Below are 24,671 nucleotides of genomic sequence, written 5' to 3' on the forward strand. Positions count from 1 at the left end.
AATGCTCGAAGGAACCATTTAGTTGTACAATAAATTACAAATCATAAATTTCTAGTACTCACAGATGTCAACTCGATTACAGAATAATTGCTCATTTGCCTAATTAAATAGAAATGAGAAAACAAACATATACCATCTACGGAGAAATCAAGTGCGGGTGCTGCCGACTGGCGAGATTCGTTACAATATATAATTAACCGATTTGCGCATTTGTCTATAGCAGCGCTTGCCTCATGCGGAAGTCTCACAAAGAAACAAAGATTATTTTGCGTGTGACTAATAACGACTGCTAAACGAAAGCCAACCCATATCCAAGTTCAGCTTCAAATTAAAAAATCTGAAAGAAATATATATTAAAAGTGAATTATTTTTCAAGCCACACAGCCATCAAAAATAAAGTATTCAAACCCAGCCCAGGTATTAAAAGACGGAAGCTAGCCTCAATTGTGGTTTCTTTCATATGTAGATAAATACATTAATGGTTAGATATATCAACAGACGCATAGAGGCGTTGCTGTTCAATTGTGGCGGCAATCAAAAAGTTTTTTATATTCGCATAATTGAATTGTATCAAAGCAAAAAATTGCGTTTGTTGAAAAATGAAGCCAAGCCATCAAGAGTAGATTGAGCCACACAAATCATGAGGCTAAAGATTACTGTTGAAAGGCAAAGAGAGATAAATAAGAAATAAATAATTATAAAGGGTAAGAACTGAAGAAACTAATGAAACGAGAACTTGAAATGATTGACTTTAAAGAAAAAATAGCATGACCAGTTTTTTGTGTTTTAAAAGAAAAAAAATAACAAAGATTTAAAATGTATAGGTTTAGATTAAAATAAAATACTTAACATACCAGCAAAGTTTTTTAACGACTCATGTAGCGCATTGCAAATCGATACTCTGCAGCTGTCTTTACTGTTTTGCAAAGCAGAGTTTGTAAAAATAAAAACGACAATTTATTGTTGTGCCAACTTTTCTGTTCACACTTGCTGTCCAAGTCTTGTGGAGCGTGCTGCTTCTGTTTTTGTGTCGCACAAATCAAATTCAAATTAGAACACACGAAAAACACGCGAGTGCGAGCCAATTATGCAAATTTTCGGCTGTCTGTCAGCCTGTCCGACTGTCTGCTTCTGAAATATCAAGAACAATTTGCATATCGGTCAATTGTTGCACGATTTTCGTGGTCTGCGCACGCGTTGCAAATACACAAAAAAGTGTGAATTAAAATTCCAATTTCTTGTTAAAAATATTTACTGTACTGTAACGCACGTTCAATGCCAATTGAACACCCTCACGTCGTTGCTGTCACTTTTTAGGCTCGAATTTTTGCATTTATTAATAAACATGGACATATTGTTTTTTTTCCCTGCCCACGCAAATTTAACTATTTTTAAATAAATGGCGAGTGGGTGAAGAGAAAAAATGTAATGCAAAACCAAAAAACGAGGGATTAACCTACATAGGGACACTTAGCCCGTGGAAAAATACAAATTTCTGACGAATTACGCATCAATTTGATATTGAAAAAACTGGAACCCAATCCCAAATCAACCGCAGAAACCTCAAGCAAAATGACTTTCGTTTTGGCCAAGTATTGTAACGAAAATAATCGTTGTGAATGGCCACAGTTGTAGGTATTTCCTTACTGCGGTTGGGTGACAGTCAAACCGTACAAAATAAAATAGTAATAATTACGCTGACCTTCATCGTCACTTCATTGTTGGTATTGCGCCCAAAGTCGCCAAGTGGACGTGAACAACTCAAGTTGAAAATTGTATTTCTGTGGTTATTCTCCCCGTGGCTAGAACACGACTACTAGATAACAAAACGACTTTCGCATAAGAACTTCAGAACAAGTTTGTATTGCAACTGAAGCTGAACTATCAATTTAAAAGCATTTTAAAAAAATATCACCCAACAAAAGACTTAGGCAACGAACTTGATTAGCTCATTATTTACATGCCCCGCGGCTTTAATGCATTCAATTTGTTTTTTATGTGCAATCAGCGTAACCTTTTGGCCAGCCGCCAAAAAGTATAAATCATGCGATTGGATAGCACAAATAAATTGGCATGCCTACGCCCCAGTGCCCAGGTTCCATGTCATTAAATTTATGCCATCGCTTAATTACACTAAATTACGCCTAATTAAATTTTAATTAACACAATCAACCAGCGCTCACACTGAGATGCATAAACAGCGAAGTCACCTAAAGGAAACCGGCAAAACGTGTCCGACATACGAATCCAATTTGTGAATGTGGAGTAAGTCTGCGTGCCGGGGAAATAAAATCGCCACAATTTCGAACAACTTTTATTTCTAGCCAAAGTGCTAAAAGATTCAGCGACGCACTCGACGCCAAAACAGAAACCAAAAACCAAAAACCAAAACGAGTGCAAGTTCAACGGGGAAAACGGGTTTCCACCGTCTGCTCTCTGGGCATATGAGGAAGTTAATGCCTGAGCAGCTCGCTCGACTAACACTGGGCTGAAAAAACACAGTCAAGCGAAGCTGTGGAAAACGTAGTAACAGTTACTATTTAGCGGTCGGCCAAAGCCGCATAAAATATTCAGAAAATTGCTTTTCTCTCTCCTTTGTGGGTGCTTTTGGCGGCGGGGGAAGAGGGGTGTTCATGTCCACCCAATTGCATCCGCTGGTCTGCTTTCGACTTGGGTCTTCACGTCTTGGATTGTGCTAAATTTGGCTTTTTTCGTTTCATTTTCGCTTTATTTTTCCAGAGCCATAACACACAAGTATTTCAGTGTTAATGCCGCCCGGCACTTATTTGGACAGCCTTAATGTCACAACAGTGGGGCAGGAAATTCAATTATATGGCAAAATTGGCTATATTATTGTCTTTTTAAAATATGTTGTAACAAATAAATTTTTAAATTTTGTTATTTTTGCCCACCCTATTTTAATAAACCTAAAAAATATTGTTATTACCCTTTACCAATTGTGCAAAAAAAATAAAAAATGACTTAAACAACAAACTTTAGCATTGTGTTGTACTTGTCCATTTAAAATAGATTTTATCATATTTTTTACATCCTCCAAACAGTATTTATTCAATTTTGTAGTTTATCTAATGCAAGAATGGCGAATTTGGCCAAGTAAAAATTTTGAAAACATGATGGAAACTCTTGAAAGTTAGTCCAAGTATCCAGTTACAGCTATAACAGTTTTTTCTTTAAAATTATTAAGTAAACAATTTTTTAAAACCGTTTTTTCTTGTGAAGTTTTTTAATCATTTATTTATTTTTCATCAGAATTAAAGTAGGAATAAACAATATTTAGTTAGATCATTATTTTCACTATTTCATAACCAAAACTCCATTAATTTGGATAAATTCATAAATCTGCCACGCTTAAATCATTAATTTAGCCTAATAACTTTTGGGAACCTTAACCTTAAATCGGAGACCAACCACTGTGCCCCAAAATAAATGAAGTTCTTGCATAACTTTGACAATTACAAATGATGTGTCTGACATATGACGACAAGCACCGAAAAAAAAACCACGCATTTGGAGCTGCGGACTTTTCGCTCGACTACCTGAAATAATAACGAAACAACAGATTAAATTAAATTAAAAGGAGAGAAACAAGTGGACACACATGTCCGCAACTCGTAGAGGGGCTTCTGAGGCGGAAATAGACTGTGACATCCGCCGACAGCCAGCGAGGGGAATCAAAAGAATCCGATTCTGCGCCGTTGGGGGCTATCAGTCTCCGGGTATAACTCTGTCATATCCGGAGGACGTTGGCCGCAAATTTAATTAGAAATCTGCACGACGGCTTCGGCTTCGACTTCGGCTGGGGAGAGACTTCAAAGCCAGTTCAAAGCACTTTTGCTTCCGCCTTACATCAGCAAAAACAAGACACTAAACATAGAATTCCCTATATCTCTCTTCACACTTTGCAACATAATTAACTAACGAAATTTCTATCCACTCTGCTCTTGTCATTTCAGCCAGAAAACACAGAAAGGCACACAGAGAAGTCTCAAATTAGACCGTGAAAGCCGTCAAGCAAATAGGCAGCAAAGCGTGCAAAAGGAAAAGCCAAGGAAATTATATTTGCGAGGGGGCGTGCAGTGGTGGGGCAGCCACGTGCACACAGTAGCAGGCCTGGAATAGCTAGAAAATTATTATTATGATAATAAATTAAAGTTGCCATTAATTTAGCCAAAACGGAACGAGAACTCGAACTCGAACGCGAACGAGGCCTGGGAAGTGGCCACTAACGTGAACGTAGACGGTAGCATAATAACAATAAATAATAATTTCAAATAGGCGAGCACCACAGCCAGCCAGCCAGCCAGCCAGCCAGCCAGCCAGCCAGCCAGCCAGCCAGCCAGCAGAAGACGACCACAGAGAAGAGTGGCCAAGCCAAGTGCAGCATCCCGTTTTCAGAGGAGCAGCGAGGAAAACCAAGGCAGCTCGAGCGCATCGAGCGTGCAAATTAAAAGCGAACCACAGTAGCTCCAACTCCAACTCCATCTACACGACATGGAAGTGGCCACAACAAACAATCACAGTCAGAGCCACCACCATCATCATCATCATCATCTGCAGCCACCGGGGGCAGCGGGCGGATCGAGGTCCCCCTTCCAGAGGGAGGTGCGTGAATGGCAACGCATCGATCCCAGCACCGGAGCCCTCTTCAGCGGACGCTTGGAGGCAGACCGCTGGATAAATGGACCGCTGAACAGCTACGGCAAGGTGAGTGGCTACAGACTAAAGGTGGTGGCGTGATCCGGAGCTACCCATCGGTGGGAAAGGCTTCCGGGAGTAAGGGGAAATCTCACAGATCGGTCTCCAATGAACCATGCCAAGCTGGGAAACTCAAAATCAGCTCTACAAGACTTTTTATTTCAATTGTGAAATGCATATATTATCCGATTTAATTAAAAATATTAAAATAAACACAAATATTACTTGATATTTATTTATTTATTTTTATTTTTTTAATTTAATTCCGCCCAATATGTGTAACATTTTTTGATCAATTTAATTTCAACTTTTTAAATAAATTTGTTAATTAATTGTTTCATTGCTAGTAAGTTTTTCTGCTTGGGAGAATTTTAAGAATCTGATCACAATTACAAAACAATTTTTTTTATTTATTAATATTAAATTTTTTTTTTTTTTAATTTAACGCATTTATTATATTAGAATTACATAAGTTTAAATACAATGTTTTGAATAAGTATTATTTTTCTATCAAAACAATTAGCTTTCGTATGTGAAAACTTGGTTGTAAGTGTTTTGATCGGTAGAAATTTGGTTAGCTTGGGGCAACATTTTTCAAACGGAAATTTGTTTAAAAAGTTCTATCTACATTTCATAAATAATTAAATAAAATCAATGTCTCCTGCCGGTTATGTATTTAAATAACATACTTTTGTTTTTAAAAACTTAAGAACAGAGTTATGGACTCAGATTTATTTATAAAAGCTTCAAAATAGCTATGTTTTTTGCTAAAACCAACACCGGTAGCAGTTCTTCTACTCACGAGTTGATCACTCATCCCTGAAATAAAGCCCCAACCACAAGGCGATTGCTTTTGGCTCTGATTGATGGAAACCGTGGCTCCAGCCCGTGATGCTGGCCGCTCTAGTCTGCTCAGCTTCCACCGGGACCGGGTCTAGACCTAATTGCTGGGCCCTCTGTTTGTCCATCGTATTTTAAATGAAATTGAAAGGTCCAGACTCTCTAAATGGGAAGGCGTTCACTAATTTAGTAGAGTCTGCGGCAATTGTGGCTTGATTGCTAGTTTCGGTTACCCTGCTTTTTGATTTTAATCAGTTAATAGTTTATTTAGTTGAATACCCAAAGCTTGAGTCATGAGTAGGCAGCTAGAAACATAAGTTAAGTGCTTTGAGTTAATCAAATCAATGGGAATTTCAGTTTAAGGTTTATAGATTTCAATGAGGATTAATTCTGACCATCTTCTAAGTCCCCTTTCTTAATTATAAAACAAAATTCGCCCACCAACATTAAATCAAGAATTTAACATTACTTGGATAGTAAAAGCACAATTAAATTCGACATAAATTCTTCAGATGAAAACGCAGTCATCTGGCTTTTAATAACACAAAATAATTCGGCAAGAACGGAACGCTAACTACGCATAGCCAAGTTAATCGCTTGAGAACCCGTCGATGCTGCTCGATGGTGGTTACTGAATGCCAAATACCGCAAGTCCGATTGGCCGGTTGAGATCGTTTTGTGTGTCAGACGGCTTTTCCCCGAGTGACTATCAAACCGCAGACATCGACATGGACATGGACATGCACAGAGATACGTTGACCGCTTTTACTCAACCATAATTAACAGGTCACACGCACAGCACTCTGATCAAAATAAAAAGTTAAAGAAAGGAAATTAAAGAGCTTTAACGCAGTTGCACACGCTGTGCCACTTATGATTCGATTTCTAAGCGGAGAGATTTCAGCAATAGGCTTGGGTTTCTGTTTTCGGTAAAGTCTTACCTTTAATTAATTCGTGCTATTCCTCTTCAGAGTCGAATTTCACTTGTCTTTGGGCTACGCTTCAGCATTGATTGCTCTAGAATTTGTCTGTTAATTATAAATACTTTTGGCTGGTTGGCACAGCAGCACTTCAGGGCCTATCGTTAATTTTATGCTGGTTCATCCACTGGCAGCCGTCATCAACTTCATTTGGTTGTGTGTGTGGTCAAGTCGAGTTCGCGCCTCAAGTGCTCGGCCCAAAACCAAATCGAAATAAAATCTCGATGGTGGCTTAGTTGGTGGTTCTGCTCGTGGCCTGGCCAACTGAAATAGCACCACATACTTAACGAGATCTGGAACTTAAGATACTCTGGCCAACTGCGAGCTATTCGCTTTGGTCTGCCCCGGGTACGCCCATCAAATGCAATGACATCATTGCTTTGGTATTGCCGCACTCAAACTGAAGAGATTGATCCAAATAATTAAGTGATTTTTTCGCCTTTGAGTTCTGATCGGCTTACGAAACAATGGAATATCCTATTGCCCCCATCGATGAGATCATGGCAAAAATATTTAAAGACTGTTGACCTTAGGATTGCTCAGCCATCCGAAAAATTCTATGACATTTTGGCCATTACGAAATAACAATAATGATTTAATCCGTTTTGGGAGCATCAACAAATATTTGGGTTAACTTTTGCGATCATGGCTTGGATTACTGATTGTAATGACATATTACCTTCTCTTTCCGCATCTTACGATCGACTGCGGTTCAGTTCAAAGTTGACATTTCGAATGCATTCTCCCGGAGCGAAATTCGAGATCATTTACTGACCGCACAGTCACTCAATTTGGCAACTGTTACATTCACCCGATCAGTGTTGATATGCCCTTTTTCAGCCATACTTTTATGGCTGCAGGGTATTTCGCGGAGAAACAGCGAAACCCCAAAAGAAAAAATACCATTGAAAGTTGTTTCATTCCGCTGACTTTGTATCTTATCGCGATTGAACTTTGTTGCCACTGCGGCTGACGACGCTGGGAGCCTGGCCGAAAGATGAAAGGGTAACAGAGTGCGGGGGGGGCGGGTCGACTAGGGAAGCGATCAGTACAATCAATTGGAAACGATCAGCCGAAAGAAGACACCAGGTCCTTGCCAGTGATGGGAAAAGTTCCCCTTTTTAGCCTAGGGTACAACATACAAGCCATTTAAAACCGATTTTGTAATTACCACAAAATACATTTTTAATAACAATTGAAATGATTAATTTGATAACATTTTCCTTGTTTATTCAATATTGTTTGACATTCAAATAGTACATTTTAAGAACACGTAGATGGTCATTTAAAACTGGTTGACATTAAATTAATTGAATGTTAAGGTTTCAGGCTGGAATTAAGAGAAGGATTCAAGGCGGCAATTTTGTGATTAGAATTTAGACAATTGCAATGGAGTCAATCCTATTAAGAGTATTTAAATTTTTTTATTTTAAAATCTAGATATTTTCAAATGTAGGCACTAAAATCTGCTTAAAAAATTAAAATTAAATAGAAGATAATATAGGTTTTTAATTCCAAATGATCTCTCATTATAGAAAATAGATACTTGGAAATGTAGGTACTTAAAACTACAAATAGAAGTAATAACAAGTTATATAGTATTTTTTATAAAATATAAGAAGATATATTTTTTTTTAAATATAAGTTTTTTACTATGGGAAACCAAATTTTGCAAATGAAAGTCCTTAAACTGGTGATTTAATATTAAATAGAAAATTAATTAGTTTTTTAATTGTAAAAAATAGTTATTTATAAAGGTAGCTAAAACTACTAATATTAGTGATGACAATTAAAATCATATAACACATTAAACCAAATAAAATATATACTACATTATATTATAGAAAATAGATTTCCAAATGTTTGTACCTAAGACTACTAAAAGAAGTGCTATCAATTTGGCTAAAAGTTTGCCATCGCTGGTCCTAGACGGCATTAGTTTCAGTTTAAGGAGCTCGACTCGACTCGATTTGATGGCCAAGTCCGGGATTTATATCACCGACATCCCGCTGTTTGTTCGAAGCGCTTTTGCCGACAAAGACAAAGTCAAAGGCAGCGACTGCCGCCACGGATCGCAGGGAAATCAATTTGGCAATAGCCAATATTCAATATCGAATCGGCTGGAGCAGAATTAAAGCAAAGCAGATGCAGATGCAGATGCAGATGCAGATGCAGATGCAGATGCAGATGCAGATGCAGATGCAGATGCAGATGCAGATGCAGATGCAGACGCACCCAGACACCGTTACTCAACCAGATAGACGTAGACGGATAGATCCCTGACAACTTCTTCATTAGCATTATGGATCGCGGATTGTGGATGGCGGTTGGCGGTGAAGGAAAGGCAAGGCAGAAATTTACATTTTGCTAGACTTTCTGCAGCATGCAAGCGCAGCGTTTGAATTATTTGCCAGCAGTTGCAGTTGCAGTTGGAGCGCTGTTAATGTTGCTTGTGTTGTTGCTGCAATCTTGCTGCTATGTTGCCGCCTAACGGTACTGAACCGCTGGCAATGCCGCCGCCTTTGTGGGTCACTGGGTTGCCACAAGTCAAACCAGAAAATAAAAAAGCAGAGATGCTGCCCGCGGTGGAGATGCAGCCATCCAGTCGAGAGATTTACCTGTGGTCAGCAGCAGCATTACATTTCATTTGTCTTTTTTCCCCGTGCTCTTGAAGTCACTTGGCCGGCACACACGTAAATTACTTGCAACTAATTGAGGATGTCAACTGACGTGTCTTGCCGCAATTAAGTGCTTCCTCTGCCGCTAATGAACTCCACACCAAACACACTCTACGCCCAAAGCAAACGACTTGGGGCATCAGCTTCAATGACGCAAGCACAAGACTTACTAGTTGCAGCCTGAAGCCCGAGCATATAGAGATATAAAGCCAACAAGATCGTGACAGAAATAATGCATATAAAATGTATACTATTATAGTTTAAAACGCTGATCGCAGAGGCAAAAGGTCCACAAAATGACCCAAACAAAACTGCAGGACTTTTCAAAGGGCACTGTGCTGCGACAGTGGATTACTTATGTTTAGAAACATTAGTCTCAATCGGTTTAAAATCTGATTTCCTTTGTCTAAATAACTCATGTGGTTGGTTAAATTTTCACTTAACGACTAGTTTTTAAAAATAATTATGCTTAAGATTTTAAATGTTATATTTTTTTAGATACTCAATCTGATTAAAATCATTTTCAATACTTTTTTGAAAGTTACTAGCTTGGCAAAGACTTTGAGTAAAATATTCACTCCAGACCGTAAATAACATAACAAGTTTTGCAAAATTGGCAATTCATAGAATATATTTATTTAAATTTTAAAAATAAATTAATTTTATGGGATAATAATAAAAAAATATTAAAATATTCTTAATGCAATGTTTTCTGATCGCCAGTTTGATTTGGTTTCTATTTATTAAAATGTGAAAATATAGAGTAGAAACTAAATATTTTTAATCTTAACATTTTGTTTGAGCAAAAAGTTAATAATAATAAAACAAAATTTTGCTTAGTACTTCAATTTTGAGTAAGCACTTATTTTAACTTTTATAAAAATGTATTAAATACCTTATAAAGTGGCCAACCTTGCAATGCTAACTACAAAATGTTGCTACGTAATTTACAGCTTAAAAGAACTAACTAAAGGGGCAATTCAAGCCAGCTAGATCATTATTTCATCTAGAATTATTAAGTGCCAAGAAAACGCATCCCACGGTGCAGTTCTTTGGCTGCAGAGCACCAAAGTCAGTGCCAGCTAAAAATAAAAAGAGTCAACGCTTTGGCATGTCTATGCAGGCGATCTGTGCGAGCTGGCAGCCAGAAAAGCCAGAAAAGGCTAAAAATGCAGAAAAGGCGACATGCATGCCGCGAACAGAGGGACAGATGGACCGAGGGTCGGACTGGATGACTGGATGACTGGATGGTGGATATGGATATGGATAGACATGCACCGACATGGGGCATATAGAAGAGCAGAGTCACACAGTGTGGCAGAAGTCGGAGTCGGCAGATAGACAGTCAATCTTGTGGCCACAGACAGACTTCCACGACCGGGGAGACGACTGCGATTGCGACTGCGAAGACCGTGATGATGATGGTGCTGCATCATTAAATTCGTTTCAAGCGCGGCCCAGTCGCAGGCAACTAAATATTTTGGCATATTCGTGTACTGGAAAAAAATTCTGTGAATATTCACAGAACTGTCCTTTAACCCAAAGAACTAGCTTTTGTTTATATTTTATTAAATTATTTTTCCTTAAATAAAATTTAAGACTTTTATACAAAATAAATCAAATTATTTGTATGGTTTTATTGTTTTCCACCATAAACAGTAACAAATTCCAAGATTTTTCACACTACTTTGGTCATAACATTTTTTACCAACTTACCTTATACTTACCTAGCAAATGCAATATTTATTAGCATGATTTTTAGGCTTTTAATGCCACACAAGCTATATATTTTTTAGGATTCTTTGTCTATTTTGTGTGTTTTGTTTTAAGAAGGTGTAAGTAATTCTTCATTGACAACATAAAATAAATTACTTATGTCTTAAGTTTAGTCTTTAAGGTACCAAAATGTTTTTCAAAACTTGCAATATTTGACAGGTCAATACTTTTAAAAATAAGATTTTAGTTCGTGTAGAACAATTTAATCCTACCTTATTTGAATATATTTGTAAGTGCATAAATTGGGCACAGCTTTGCTTAAGCTGCCAAGAATTGTATTTACTAGTTACAAAATAGAGCAGACCAACAACATTACATTAATAGCAGCTCAATTGAAAAAGTATGAGAATTTCTCTCAGTGTAGAGCCAAAAGCAAAGTCTTCCTCTACATCATCACGACTTTGGCTGGCATATAATATATGCGAGTGCTGGGCTCTGTGGAAGTCGTGGCAAGTCTCTGCATTTCATTGAACCTTCAACTTGACTTTGCTCTTCGGTTCGGTTTCGGATACAGCGTTTTCAATTTTGTGGTTTCCTTTTCATTTTTTTTTGTTTTCTTTTTTTTTTTTTGTGCCGGTTGTATAGTATGTTTTTATCGGCATCAGCTGGCCGGCGGAGGCTGTACAAGATCATGACACTGATCGCTGGCTGTTTTTGGCCAGGTCGAAATTATTCATTTACAGTTTGGCTTTCTTTCGCCAGCTGTGTTGCCGCGCTTGCGAGTTGCCATGATTGAGCCACCCCCTGGGCCATGTTGGTCGTTGGAGCACAGCTTAATTAGCACGAGCAGTCAGCGCGACTCTGGCCAAGATCAAGACCAGCCAGCAGCCTACACATGCTAAGCCGAACTAAAATGGAAAATCAGCGAACGGCGAACGACGAACGGCGAAAAGAGGTCATCGATAGACAGGCATAGACACATATTGCAGCGGGCTCTGCAAATTGCCAGGCACTACGAATACCGGGCTCTACTATAGATCCCCAAGAGCCTCCTTTTCTGACCATCGTGAGAAACTGCGGCAGAACGTGCATGGCCGCGGGTGCCAAACTCGGCTTGTAATTTATGTCTGCCACGCTATTCTGCACTCCTTCCCAGAGTCACAGTCACCCAAGGATGAGTGTGACTTTAGGGAGCCGCTGAAATTATTGTGCATTGTCCGTTTGCCCTCGGGTCAATGGGAAGCTTAAAATCACAAGCCGACCAGACCAGTCTCAACCCAAATCGAACTAAAGTGAATGAGTGAAGCCGCCTGATTGAGAACTTTGGAAGGGACAACCCTGAACTCAGACATGGCTTAAATTTAAGGCTAGGGAAATCTTTAAATTCATTATCTCGATACTATTTTTTATTACAAAGGCAATTTAAATATCTTCGTTCAAAAAATCGGTTAATTAGTAGGGAGTATATAATACAGTTCGAAAAATCAAACCGAAAATGTTGGTAGAAAACTTTGTAATACATTTCTTCAAGAGATTTTAAGCGAAATTGATTTTCTCTAACAAAATAATCAATACTATATTAATATTTTTAAAATGTTGAAATTTCATTCATTAATACATATGTATATGTACAGAATGTTTAAAATACATTTTTGTTTTTAAATAAAACTGAATATCATCTTAAAATGCATTTAATATGAATAAAAACTTATGACATATGAAGTTCCCTATACCTGTATAGGTTTATTTATTCAGTAAGACTTTTGAAAAGTATTTTCACAACCTAAAATGAGACTATCTTGCATCGTTCTTTGGAAATCCATTTAAAAAGATATTCTTTGTTCAAAAACCCGAAAATATTTCCATCTAATGATGCTAATTACAGAGGTTTAGCCACAGGTATTATTTGCGCCAGTCGGCGAGTTATGAGTTGCAGCACAAAAAAGACTAGACCCCAAGTGAGAAGCAAGAACCATTGAAGTGACTCAACCCACAACTTGCATACAATATGCATTTTTCTTTGTTTCGCCAAGCTCGCAGAACATTCAAATTTTTATATTCTATATAAACAATGCTGCACTTTGACTCATAGTCAAATGTGCGGCTGCATTCTGGTCATTGACACGAATACGCCGCGAACTGGACACCGGCGGGTTAAAGTTTTCATTTGGAGCATATTATGCATTTTTAGCTCTATAAATCATCATTGCAATCGATTGCCACAATCGATCTTTTGGGCCAGTTCGAGTGTGTTTTATTGTTTCTTTTTTTCTTGTGTTTCCTTCCTTCGATTGTGTGTCATGGCACGATCAAATGAACGAATCTGCTAATTGTTCAAATCTATGCACCAAAAGAAAATGAAAATCACTTTCTATAGTCAAAAAATAGTTATTTGTTATTACGTTGGACAGGACATCATCCTAACATTATAATCAGAATTGAAATTTTAGCTTAGCTCATAAGAGACCAAATACCTTAAACATTAATAAACCAATTAGGAGTTTTCGGTTGTGCAATTTAAAAAAAATTAATAAACATATATTATTTTACTAAAGAAATCATAAAATATATAAAGTTTAATAACTCTGAAAAATAATATTTTGTTTTTTAATTTAAGCATTATTAACTACCAGGATAAATATTAGTTTTGGCAATATTCTCATTTTAAAATCTAAATTAAACAGTAAAATGCTGCTATACTTTAATTTTTTAAGTATTTAAGGTATTTTGAATATTTTTTTCCAAGTGCATGGCCACAAAAGGGTGCAGTTTCTGTTTCAGTTGCCGTTGCAATTGCTGTTGCTCTCGAGAGTCTTTTGATTTGTGGCTGGCGTTTGGTCACGTGTGCCGAGCGGGCGAACTAAGCACGCCCAGCTGTCGAGATAAGAGGAATCTAACCATTTTGAAGGGGGAATGAAAAGGGGGAAACAAAAGGGGAAGGGGAAGGGGAGGCTTGACGGTCAAGTGCTTCGTCTGGCAACTTTCATACGCCCCGTTGCCAACGGCCGAATGCCATGCGACAAAGCACATTAACGCCCAGCATGCTCCACACCCACACCCATACAATCACATTGTGATCGCTTATTTAGTTTTTTGTTTATCTTATTTTTAACAGATTTGAATGTTATTTAAAGCAAAAAAAATCGATAAAACAAGACAATTATCGGTAGTTTCTTTATGTATTAATTGATCTGGCAGACTTAAGCTCTTTTAAGTGAGCTAAGGTTGCTAAAAATATAAACTCTGGTTTGATACATATTTGTTTATATGTCCTAAATTTGCATTTAAGTGTTAGAAAGTATTTTTAAGTCTTATTAGCATATTATTGTAGCTTTGAGTTATTAATCGACTTAAGCTTAAAATGGCTTTTTGAAAAATGTATACAAAAAAATAAAAACCTAGCCATTATATAAACAAACTTTTTAATAAATAACTCTGGTTTAAAAATAAATGTTCCTATTTTTGTAATATATTTATTATTATATTATATTTTTTTCTGTGACCTAATAATTGAAATACATGGAAATTTTGAAAGCCATGTTACAGATATTTAAAAATGGGCTTTGGGGACATCATTTATATAACATACAAAGACTACAGATTTCACCAAAACAATATACTAGATAGGGAATTCCACTAAGTCAAAGTCCAACTAAACCTTAAGTCTTACTAAAATACCAATAATTTTCAATAACTGGCATTGCATTATAAAATAGAACCCAAGACAAATCCCCCTGAAACATCCACTCATTATCCTGCCACCACTGAATCCCACTCTCTCTCCGATCTTTCCCCAGATATCCGACTCCCAAAACATCTCACAGCCGAATGGCACACAGCACACGCAGCGCAAACAGTTGGAGGTGCTGAAGGCTCGCACCGCCAACGGCGCCATGCAGGTGATCCGCACACAGACAGTACAAAAGAGCTCGTCCTCGTGGTCCTCCTCCACATCCACCACCACCACATCCACCACCCAACGCACGCGCAATAGCAATGGCTATGATGCACCACTAAAGTCCACTATCCTTCCCCAAATCGAGCAGGGTGGTGTTGACATTTGCGAACTGAGCGACGATTGCAGTCTCAGCGGCAGCGATGCTGGCATTGTTCGTACCTCGTCCGCATCCGCATCCGCAGCCACATCCGCCTCCGCCACCACCTTCGACCCCGCATTCGCATCCGCACTGAGCCAGGAGCTCATCGACGATCATGTTGACTTTGTTGTGATTAATGGCGAGGCGAGCGATCAAGACGACGCTGCCGACGAGCATTTGCACAAAGGCGGCCACAATTTGTTACCCGATACGGCTCCGAGTCTGAAATTGAGCAATCTAATGGTAAGTCGCCTGGGCCAGGCTCCAATGCGGTAGTCCACAGTCAGGGTCTCGCTTCTACTGACTTTGCAACACAGCAAAAAATGGATTTACATGCCAATCAAAGTAATCTGGGGTGTATTTTTTGTTAACAATTCATCTTTTCTTTTCGATAAATATTGTCTTATATAAATAAAAACTTTTGTATTGAATGTTGTCATATTTTTTTTAATTTTTGTTTTATTCGTTTTTATGATCATTCTCACTTAGTCAAATTGCTCCCAGAAATATTTAATTCTGACATATTTTCATTACACAAATTCCATATTTTAATAATAAGATAAATAAAATATTTGAGTGTTAAAACTATTTTAAATACACCTTTTTTATATCCAAATGTGTGAATGAAATCTGTAAAGTAAATAATTTTAATAAATTCAATGCTCAGATTTGTAACCAATTTGGTTTAAAGTTAAAACTGTAAGAAATCTCCTTATTAAATTTTTAAATATATCTAGAATATTTTTAAAATAAAATGTTTACTTAAAGGATTAAAATAAAGTTAAAACTTATTGATATTACCGAAAATATTATAACTTAAAATAAAAAAAATATCGGCTCATTATCATGGTAAGCCCCTTATTTACTCAGTGTAGTTCGCTTTGTTTAGCTAGCTCATTAGCATGAGCCAATGTTTGCTTTCTTCCATCTCGAATTTGTATTCGCTTGTTTCCGAGGAGTAATCTCATGACCATGGCCATGGCAATGACCGAAAATGGCAAGTTGTTAACGGTCGCAGATTGTCGTGTTTGGGGGAAAATCGTTGGCTCTTAGCCGCTGGGAAAATCATGGAAATCATGTAATGAACTGGGGTTCGAAAATTGCTTACGAAATTACGAAATACATTAAGTAAAGGCTCTAAGAGTTTATCATTGTGCCTAAGGTAGCAAATAAAAACACTTAATATTTATAGAACTTCTAAATGTTTATCCATAAATAAAGGGGATTTCCTACTCAGACAATGTTGTTTTGGCCAAAAAAACATGGTATAAATTAATGGAAGTGTCATTTAAGAACATCAGACAGCTACCAAAAAAATACAACAAATGTTTCTATTATTCTGCAATTGGTCAAAAGTCATATATCACACTATATCTCACCAGACTTTCCACAAGCTGTCTGGCTCTGACGAACCTTTGACTAATCAACCGAATCGAAATCGAATGGAAATGTTTAATAATAGTGCGGCTCATTTAGGCGTTGCTTAGCACTTCAGCTGGACATCTGGGTCATGACCACAATGGAAATTTCTACGCCAACTCTCTCGAAACGCGACTCGCTCATTAGGCAAAACAGTAAAAGCTGTCTAATTATTGGGCAGCCAAAAAAGTGACTGCGAAAGTGTCTTGAGACAAGATCAACGCCCACAATCACCTTAGGGTTCTGACCATCAATCTTGCTACGAAAATATCGTTACGGGAATTTCGTTTTGTTTCTCAAACCGCTGGGATTAAACAAGTCAAATAGCAAGCAGAGAAAAAATAGTGAAAATTTATATAAAACATCAATAATAATTTAAAGAATATTTTTAATCATAAATGGATTTGCAAATTTATTTAAAAAAGATTAAGTATTGGTTATGTTAAGCCACTTCGTAAAATAAATTGACTTTTTGTATAAATAATAAACTATACTAAATGTATAAACAATTACAAAAAAATTTTTTAAAATTTTATCACAGAATTTTAGAAACAACAATTTATACAGTGATGCAGAAAGGCAGCATTGCCATACGAACATTTCAATAAATCAAATGCTTTTTATTTGTGCGCTTTTTAAGACAAATCATGTAATCCGCTTTTAATTTCTCAATCAGCGAATAATTTATTCAGTGATTTAAATCACTTTATGGCAAAAAGCCTTGTTTACTTAAGCTCCTTTGGCCCACTTAGTTTCTCTGTTAGTTCTTAATTTATTCAAGGATTTAATTCTTTTTTCCCAATGCGGAAATTCATAAGTCGTCGCTTACTTAGCACTCAAGCTGCGACTTAAGTGCTCGGCTTCCTAAAGCAGTTCCTGTCAAACGGTGCACCCACTCTTATATAGCACAACAATTACAATAAAAACGGCATCAATAACGATAACCATACGAAAGACACCCGCACTCGAGATATACATAGCGATATAATGCGCTCAGTCCGACTGAGTGCTGAGCTCTTCTTTGTGCTTGCTGATTTTGATGATTTTAGTTGATTTTGTTTAATTTTGTTTTTAATTTTGTTTTTAATTTTGCACCTTTCCTTGTTGTTTGCCTGCCATTTACAGAAAAGCAGTTCGAGCATTTCCAGCCAGAGCAGCAACAATTCGAACTTAACAACTGCAGCACAAGCGAGTCAAGCGAAACAAGCGAGCAACACCCACAGAAGTGCGGGCAAAATAAGCCTACATGCAATTGTGGGACCAGATTCGTCGTCGTCATCATCATCATCGCCATTGTCAGCATCATCATCGTCGGCGGTTTGGGGCAAGCAGGCCGACTTATATGGCCAACTGCCAAGCGGCGTGGGTGGTTCTGGCAGTACCTCTGCTGATGCTGACGTAGCCCCGCCAACGCATCGTCGTGATTTGGAAAGTTTCCGGCATTATAACGATGACGACGGAGACGACGATCTGCGGTAGGAAATTTCTGGCCATTTGCCGATTGGCTGGCCTCAAATCCACACACAAATCTCATACGAACTTCTTTCCTCCAGGCTCACGGCTCGCCATCAGCGTCGTCAGCAGGTGTCCCAGTCGGTCTACGCTCCTCCAGTGCCCTCCATTGGATCCACTCTGCTCCAGCGCTCCCGCTCCATTTCCACGGATGATCTCAGCAACGACTGGGAGCGTGAGGATCCCGCCGAGCAGCCGGTGGGCGAGTGGCGCCGGGTCAGTAAGTTGCGCAGATCCTTTCAGTCCCAAGATCACTACAAGAGTCCGGCTACCTTGGCTGCGCGTTCCACTAGACCCCTGGATTTGCCGGGAAATTCGGTGAGCGTGGCCCGTTTGCGGGCGGAACTGGAGAACGGACGTCGCCTGCACACGGCCATGCGGAACAATCACGTGGATTTGGCTGCTCTGGACAACATACTAAACACTCCTCCCACAGCCAAGCCAACGGTGGCCAAGAGGAACACCTTCCTCACCGCCGAATCCCTGCAGGAGATACGCGGCAAGCTGAAGAAGCTCTCCGACGAGAGTCTCTACAAGGAGGACTTTCTGGCCTACCACCAGGCAACGAAGCCAGTGGTGGTGCGGGAGATCAGTGTGGAGCAGGCGGTTGCCCCCGAAGCAGCCTCTGCTTCTGCATTTCGACCCGTGCACAATACCCACAGCCTGGAGTCCCAGTCCCGCCAGCGGCAAAAGGACACCAAGGACTCCAGCGAGTGGCACTTGCGGCGCAAGTCGTACGGCTTCGAGAAGATGTCGCCGCCGGAGGACAAGAGCATCTTCCGTGTGGATGCCTCCACGGACAGTGGACTGGGCAGATCCGGCGAGCAGCTGGGCAACTGGTCACCCACGGAGAGGGAAAGGGAGAGGAACGAAAGAAATGCGGCAAATCAAATTAGTGGTGGAGGAACCATTGTACACTTCGGACGATCCCTGAAACCCATCCCATCTTCGAGTCCCACGGAGGGAGAGCTCAGCAAGCGACACTCGATTGCGGTGGAGGAAACTTGGCGTGACGTTCGCAAGACCTCGCAGGTGCATGTAAATGGAGGCGCTGATAGAGCATCCAGCTCCGTAAACAGCACCAGTCACATCCTCAGCAAGGGCAGCGCCCAGAAGCGAGTCGAGTTCTGCAAGACGGAGGTGCACTTTGCCGCCGAATCGGGTCGCGTCAATATCGTGGAGACCGACGGCAAGCCGCCGCCCACGCAAAACTTTCGCCGACGCCGCCGCACCACCGCCAGCGGTCCGCTCCAGAGTCTGGTTAAGTCAGCCAGTGCCGGCGGCAGCACCCCCAGCACCACTAGCACCACCACTCAGCAGCAGAGCAGCGAGGTGACCCGCTTTGGCGACGATCCACAGCGCCGCAAGACGATAGCCACCAGCACGGTGGCCTACCGAGCCACGCTCATGGATCCGCCGGAAATGGTTACTCAGCCAGTGAGTATTTTTGCAGAGGAAATTCAAATTGATCGATCCTATAAAGCTGCATTTTATCTCATTAAAATACTGCTCTGTACATGTTTAGGTATAACTCGTAAAAACATTTTATAAAAGTTATTCACGGCTTATAATATATTTCTATGCAAAATGTGCGGGCCAATAATTAGTACCTCCGGATTTATCTGGTCTCATTAATTCTACTAAAACATTTCTATCCTTTTTTAAAAATATTCAATTGACATTAATGTGTTAAAAAAAAATATAACAATTATGAAAATGGACTATTCAAATATGTTTTTTTTTTTTTTTTTAAATTGTGTGCATTAATGACCTATTAAAAATTTGTGAATTGCAAAAAAATATTTTATAACACTTACAATTATTTTTACCATATCATACTTTATAAAGTACATAAATTAAAGTAATATAACCTATAAATATTTTATATTATCTCCAGATTTCTAGCAGCAGCAGCAACTCCTCCAGCAGCACTCAGGTGACAGTGACCACTGTGGCCAAGCCGTTGCATGAGCCACGATACAGCCAAATGGAGTCCACTTCACGGAACAGCTACACCTCAACCAGTGGAGTGGACACCACGGACAACGAGACGGATGAGTTGTCCAACATTCGGGGCATCCTGAAGAACAAGCCCGTCAAACCGAAGCCCTATCACTTGGGGGAGAATATAGAGAGTGCCGATGTCCTTTGGAGTGTGCCCGCTATGAAAGTGGATCGGGAGAGTCCTTCAGCTAGAGATAGTGGTAAGTAATTAAAAAATTAAGGCATAATTTACTTCATTAATTGTAAGAAAAAAAGAAACTAGAAAGATCACAAACAGCAAAACACAATTATATGTTAATTTAATTTATTAACTGTGAAAATTTTTTACAAAACTATGTCTAACATAATATAAAGTGTTGAGGTGTACAAATATAAATAATAGTACCTAGTACCTAGGTAGACTTTTTTGAAACCTTTTACCTTACCTAGGTAAAAAGTATGTGAGGCTACCTATAACCTTACCCCGGTAAATATTTTAATTTATCTTAAAAATTTTCTATGTTACGTACAATATTTAGGTACTAAAGTATTTGTACTTTTTTTTGTTTTTCAATAAGCTAATATGCTTATAAAATATAGCATAATTCACCGCAACTGTTCAATATAAGATGTTTCTCCTTACATTTTTCTTCATCTAGACTTCATTTCCGGAGTGTATTTACAATAACGTAATTCATCTGCCACTTTCTAAAAAAAAAAATTACCCCAAAATTATTACATTTTAAATAATTAATTTTTTTAAACATTTTTATACCTTTTACTGTACCAAGATACATGACAATTGTGTACCAAAAGGTAAAAACCTTACCTAGGTAATTATTTTATGAAACACCTTGTACCTTAAGATAGTACTGTCTGCAAGGGCTATCGAGTATCTGATTTTTATATAAATGTTGTTTTTAAAATAAGTATGAGTGTTTACATTTATTTTGGTTTCCTTAAATAACTATGTTTTTGCAGTGATGTTTCTGATAGAGGAGTTTCTAAAGTGTCTCTAAATGTTTAACTAACCGTACTCATTTTGTCTTTTTTCACCAAAAGGAATCCCGAGTGACTCACCCATTAGTCCCAAGTCGGTGGCCGAAAGGATTCGCATCGTGGAGCAGAGGCAACAGCATCAACAGCCCTCACCAGCTGGCAATGGATATTCGACCAAGATCAATGTGAGCCTGGGCTCAGAGGAGTGGACAGAACCAGGTGGGCTCTTTGAATATATTCCCTAGCAAATATTTAGTTGTACATTCGATAAGCTAGTTGGTATGCCTGTAGTTTGTAGTACCTTGTCCACCGAAATACGTTGTTTGATCTAGTCTATCTGGGTTTTAGCCATGGACTCCTCTATTTGACTCGAACTCTCTGTACTCTGAATTGTATTTCTAATGCATGTTGTGAACTCTGACAGCCGCTTCTCTAAACCACACATCTAATCTGCTACATCTAACACCACTCGCTAAGCTCAGCTCCGATAACCATGCTAAAAAAAAAGAAAAACATAAACAAACATAAATGCCACGAATGAATTGCCAACCAACGACACCTTTCGCACATTTCCCACACAGGCACCGCCTTGGATCATCATCCAGCCAGTTCGAAACAGCGCCAGTTCCGGCGTCCCAGTGCCCAGGAGCTGTTGCTGGAGGATTTGCGCCAGCACCAGCGCATCCTGGACGAGGGCTTGAAGTCCACCTCGCTGATCATGAGGACCATGCGATCGGCCAGTGAATTCGATGAGGCCATGCGACGCCTGAGCATAGCTTCGATTGAGTCCGCTCTGGTCCAGCCGACTATTGTGGTGCCCACGCCCATGCTGCGATCGCACAGTTACCAGGAGGATGGATCCTACTCCTCATCACGACGTCCCTCCACCGTGTCCACCACCTCCATCACGAGCAGTGATCTCTTTGGGAGTGCCCTCTACGACTCCCTGCCTCGCACTCCTTTGGCTCCACCACGTCTCAAATTGCTGGGGAACACCCAAATACCGGTGAGCCAGCAGCTGAACCAGTTGCGGAGGCTCTACGACGCCGCCGAGCAGGACCAGGAGGACAGTGCCGACGAGGAAGTGAAGCGGTACTTCCGGGACAGCAACAGCGACAGTGGCGGCGGCACCCAGGGCAGCTCCTCGCCGGACCAACAGCCGCCGGCGGAGTTGTTCAAGGGCTGCGAGTACTCCAGCAGCTGGAGTCGGATGAAGGCCAAGCGAACTATCTGGAAAATCGAGGCACAAGACCAGATCCTGCAGCGCGCAGGTAACGCCGGTTTCATCACAGAGAACTGGGGAGTTGAGTTAGAGGAGTTCCATTTAAGGGATCAGATCGGGTGGCTAGCAAAAAATAATCTCATTCCAGGTGTTTATAGGATCCTTGACTAGCTGAAAAAAATACAATTTTAATTTGAACTGCAATATTTTAATTTTAATTATAAGTGCGAAATCTTTGTTTAAGCATCTTAAATTTATTTATTTATAGCAATTTAAATGAAACACGATTGAAATATTTATCGGATTAAACGATTAGTTGACGATTTTTTAAAGAACAAATAAATATTTTGTGAAATCAAATCACATCCTTAGAATTAATAGACAATACAACAAATTTACAAATTGAAATCAAAAATTTTATTTGCTGTAACTTCATTTTATTTATATGTTCCTTTTTATTTTTATTACAATACAATAAAATATGCAAGCATTTTAATGAACTACAATCATTTGAAATACAAATTAATGTTTTGTGATTGCAAATCCTTAGTATTCTCACAACTACCTTTAAAAATGTAAATCAAAAAGATAAATTGCTATAACTTTATTTGATTTTTATGTTACAAATTATTTTTATTATAGCAGAAATAACATATATGTAGTTATTTTAGCGAAATACAAATATCTTTGAAGCGTATTTAGATTGAAGGAAAATTAGTCTATTCTTTAAAGAACAAATTTATATTTTATGGTTACAAATCTTATCTTTATATCAGTTAAGTAATTTTTTTTGTATATACCGATAATATTTTAATACATAGCAGAATGTAAGTTTTGTTTTTAAGAAAAATTTGAATATTTATTTGCCGGAAATACTTGTTTAACTTTAACCTACTTATGATTATATAATCTCCGTTGCAGATCTTCCAAAATCGAATGTGATGAATATAGCTCTGCATGCTCCCCGAATCGAGAAGCCCAAGGCCACGCCTCCCACCCTGCGAATTGGCCAACTCATACCGGTGGCCAAGCCGAGGACCCTGTTCATTCAGCCGCAGGTCCAGGCGCAGGCCATTTCAGACAATGCCGATGAATCCGGCAGCGAGTCCTTGAAGATAGTCAAGGAGGCACGTGGAGCTCGCAAGCTGCGTGAGCATGAGCTCTCCTACTTTGGAGTGCAGCAGAAGCAGCAGCAGCAGCAGCAACAGCAACAGCAGACGAAGCTCTCCACAATCAGCTCGAATCCCCGAAGGACACTGCCCAGCCGCAGCAAGGTGACCCAACAAGGTGACGAGGTCACCAGGGCCAACAACACCACGACCACCACCAAGTGGCAACTGCTCAACGATCGACCCGACCTGCTGAGGCACAGCAGTCCTCAGGAGAAGAAGAATGCCATGTTCGAGGACAATGGTCTGGATGGGGAGGATCTGGACGAGGATCACTGTTACGAGAATATTGCCACCGAGCTGACCACCACCTTCCGGGTCAAGTCGCCGGTCCACTCCCCGGACAGATCCCGATCGCCGGGCAGCTACGAGCGGAAAAGTGACCTGCAGAGGGACGCCCAGATCCTCAGCGAAATGACCCGCAACGCTGATCAGACTTTGAAGGTAAGCAACGTGGAGAAAAACTAGGTAAACAGGTTCCAGATATAAGCAAGTTGGATTCAAAAGCAGACACGGAAAGTAATTGTTATTCGAGACTTTTCATTTTAACCAAACTCTGGGATTTGTATAATATTTTGTTTTCAGTTTATCCGATTTTTATACTTTGTGTGGGCAAAAATGCATAAAGTTTTATTGTTTTGCAATTCGACTGATTTTTATTCACATTAGGTACAAGACGTCTATGACGTTTGAAAATAAAAATCAGTGCAAACTTAAGAAAATAAATATTTTAAGCACTGGTTATTTTAAAACAAAAGATATTCATATTCAAACGATCTTAAAATTGATTATTACAACTTCACTCCGCTTAAAATTATAAATATTAATTGACAGTTTCCTCTCAACGCAATACAAATTTCAATAAGTTAGTTTCAACTTTAAAGTTTTGCTTTTTTAGAATGACGTTTCAATTTTATTTCTAGCTATTTTTGGGTTTCGAATGACCAATTAATGGAAAACACTATTATACTGCACAGAATCAAAAAAAAGCTAAGAAATTTTTTAAATACGCTGCCAATTAAGTTCCAATTAAGAGCAATTGATTTAGAAAAGCATATCGAATGCTAAATTTTAAAATGTTTAAATGCGATTTTTACGTGTTACAAATATTAAATTAAAATGTTTAAAATGTTACATTTTAAATGTTAAGTTTATTTGTTTTTATTCATTTACATTGATTGCTTCTTTTTATTTTATTCACGTTGCTAATGGCCAATTGCTGTAAGGGTTGTCTTTAAATTATTTCAATTCAGAAAATTCATGTTGGAATATTTATACAACAAATGTAGACATATAATTTTTTTTCATTTATGAAAAATATTATTTTTGGCAAACAATGT

At 38.9% G+C, this 24,671-nt stretch overlaps 1 protein-coding gene across 11 annotated transcripts in view; it reads left to right on the top strand.

Moving 5' to 3' along the window:
* The window catches only part of LOC128262638 (serine-rich adhesin for platelets), a 43,571-nt gene that overhangs the window by 14,768 nt on the left and 4,132 nt on the right, over nt 1–24,671 (top strand). For 4 of the 11 annotated variants that reach the window (XM_052997011.1, XM_052997006.1, XM_052997015.1 and 1 more), the window contains exons 2-9: nt 4,297–4,725; nt 14,728–15,270; nt 17,572–17,921; nt 18,000–19,395; nt 19,856–20,162; nt 21,004–21,159; nt 21,522–22,211; nt 23,084–23,775. In XM_052997011.1, coding sequence (XP_052852971.1) covers nt 4,513–4,725; nt 14,728–15,270; nt 17,572–17,921; nt 18,000–19,395; nt 19,856–20,162; nt 21,004–21,159; nt 21,522–22,211; nt 23,084–23,775 — 4,347 coding nt within the window. In that variant the 5' untranslated portion in view covers nt 4,297–4,512. Of the gene's footprint in view, nt 1–3,974; nt 4,726–14,727; nt 15,271–17,571; nt 17,922–17,999; nt 19,396–19,855; nt 20,163–21,003; nt 21,160–21,521; nt 22,212–23,083; nt 23,776–24,671 lie in introns of all 11 variants that reach the window. The other 7 variants (XM_052997010.1, XM_052997008.1, XM_052997013.1 and 4 more) reach the window with 4 other exon arrangements.

Source organism: Drosophila gunungcola, unplaced genomic scaffold (genome assembly GCF_025200985.1).
Source record: "Drosophila gunungcola strain Sukarami unplaced genomic scaffold, Dgunungcola_SK_2 000001F, whole genome shotgun sequence".
NCBI lineage: Eukaryota > Metazoa > Arthropoda > Insecta > Diptera > Drosophilidae > Drosophila > Drosophila gunungcola.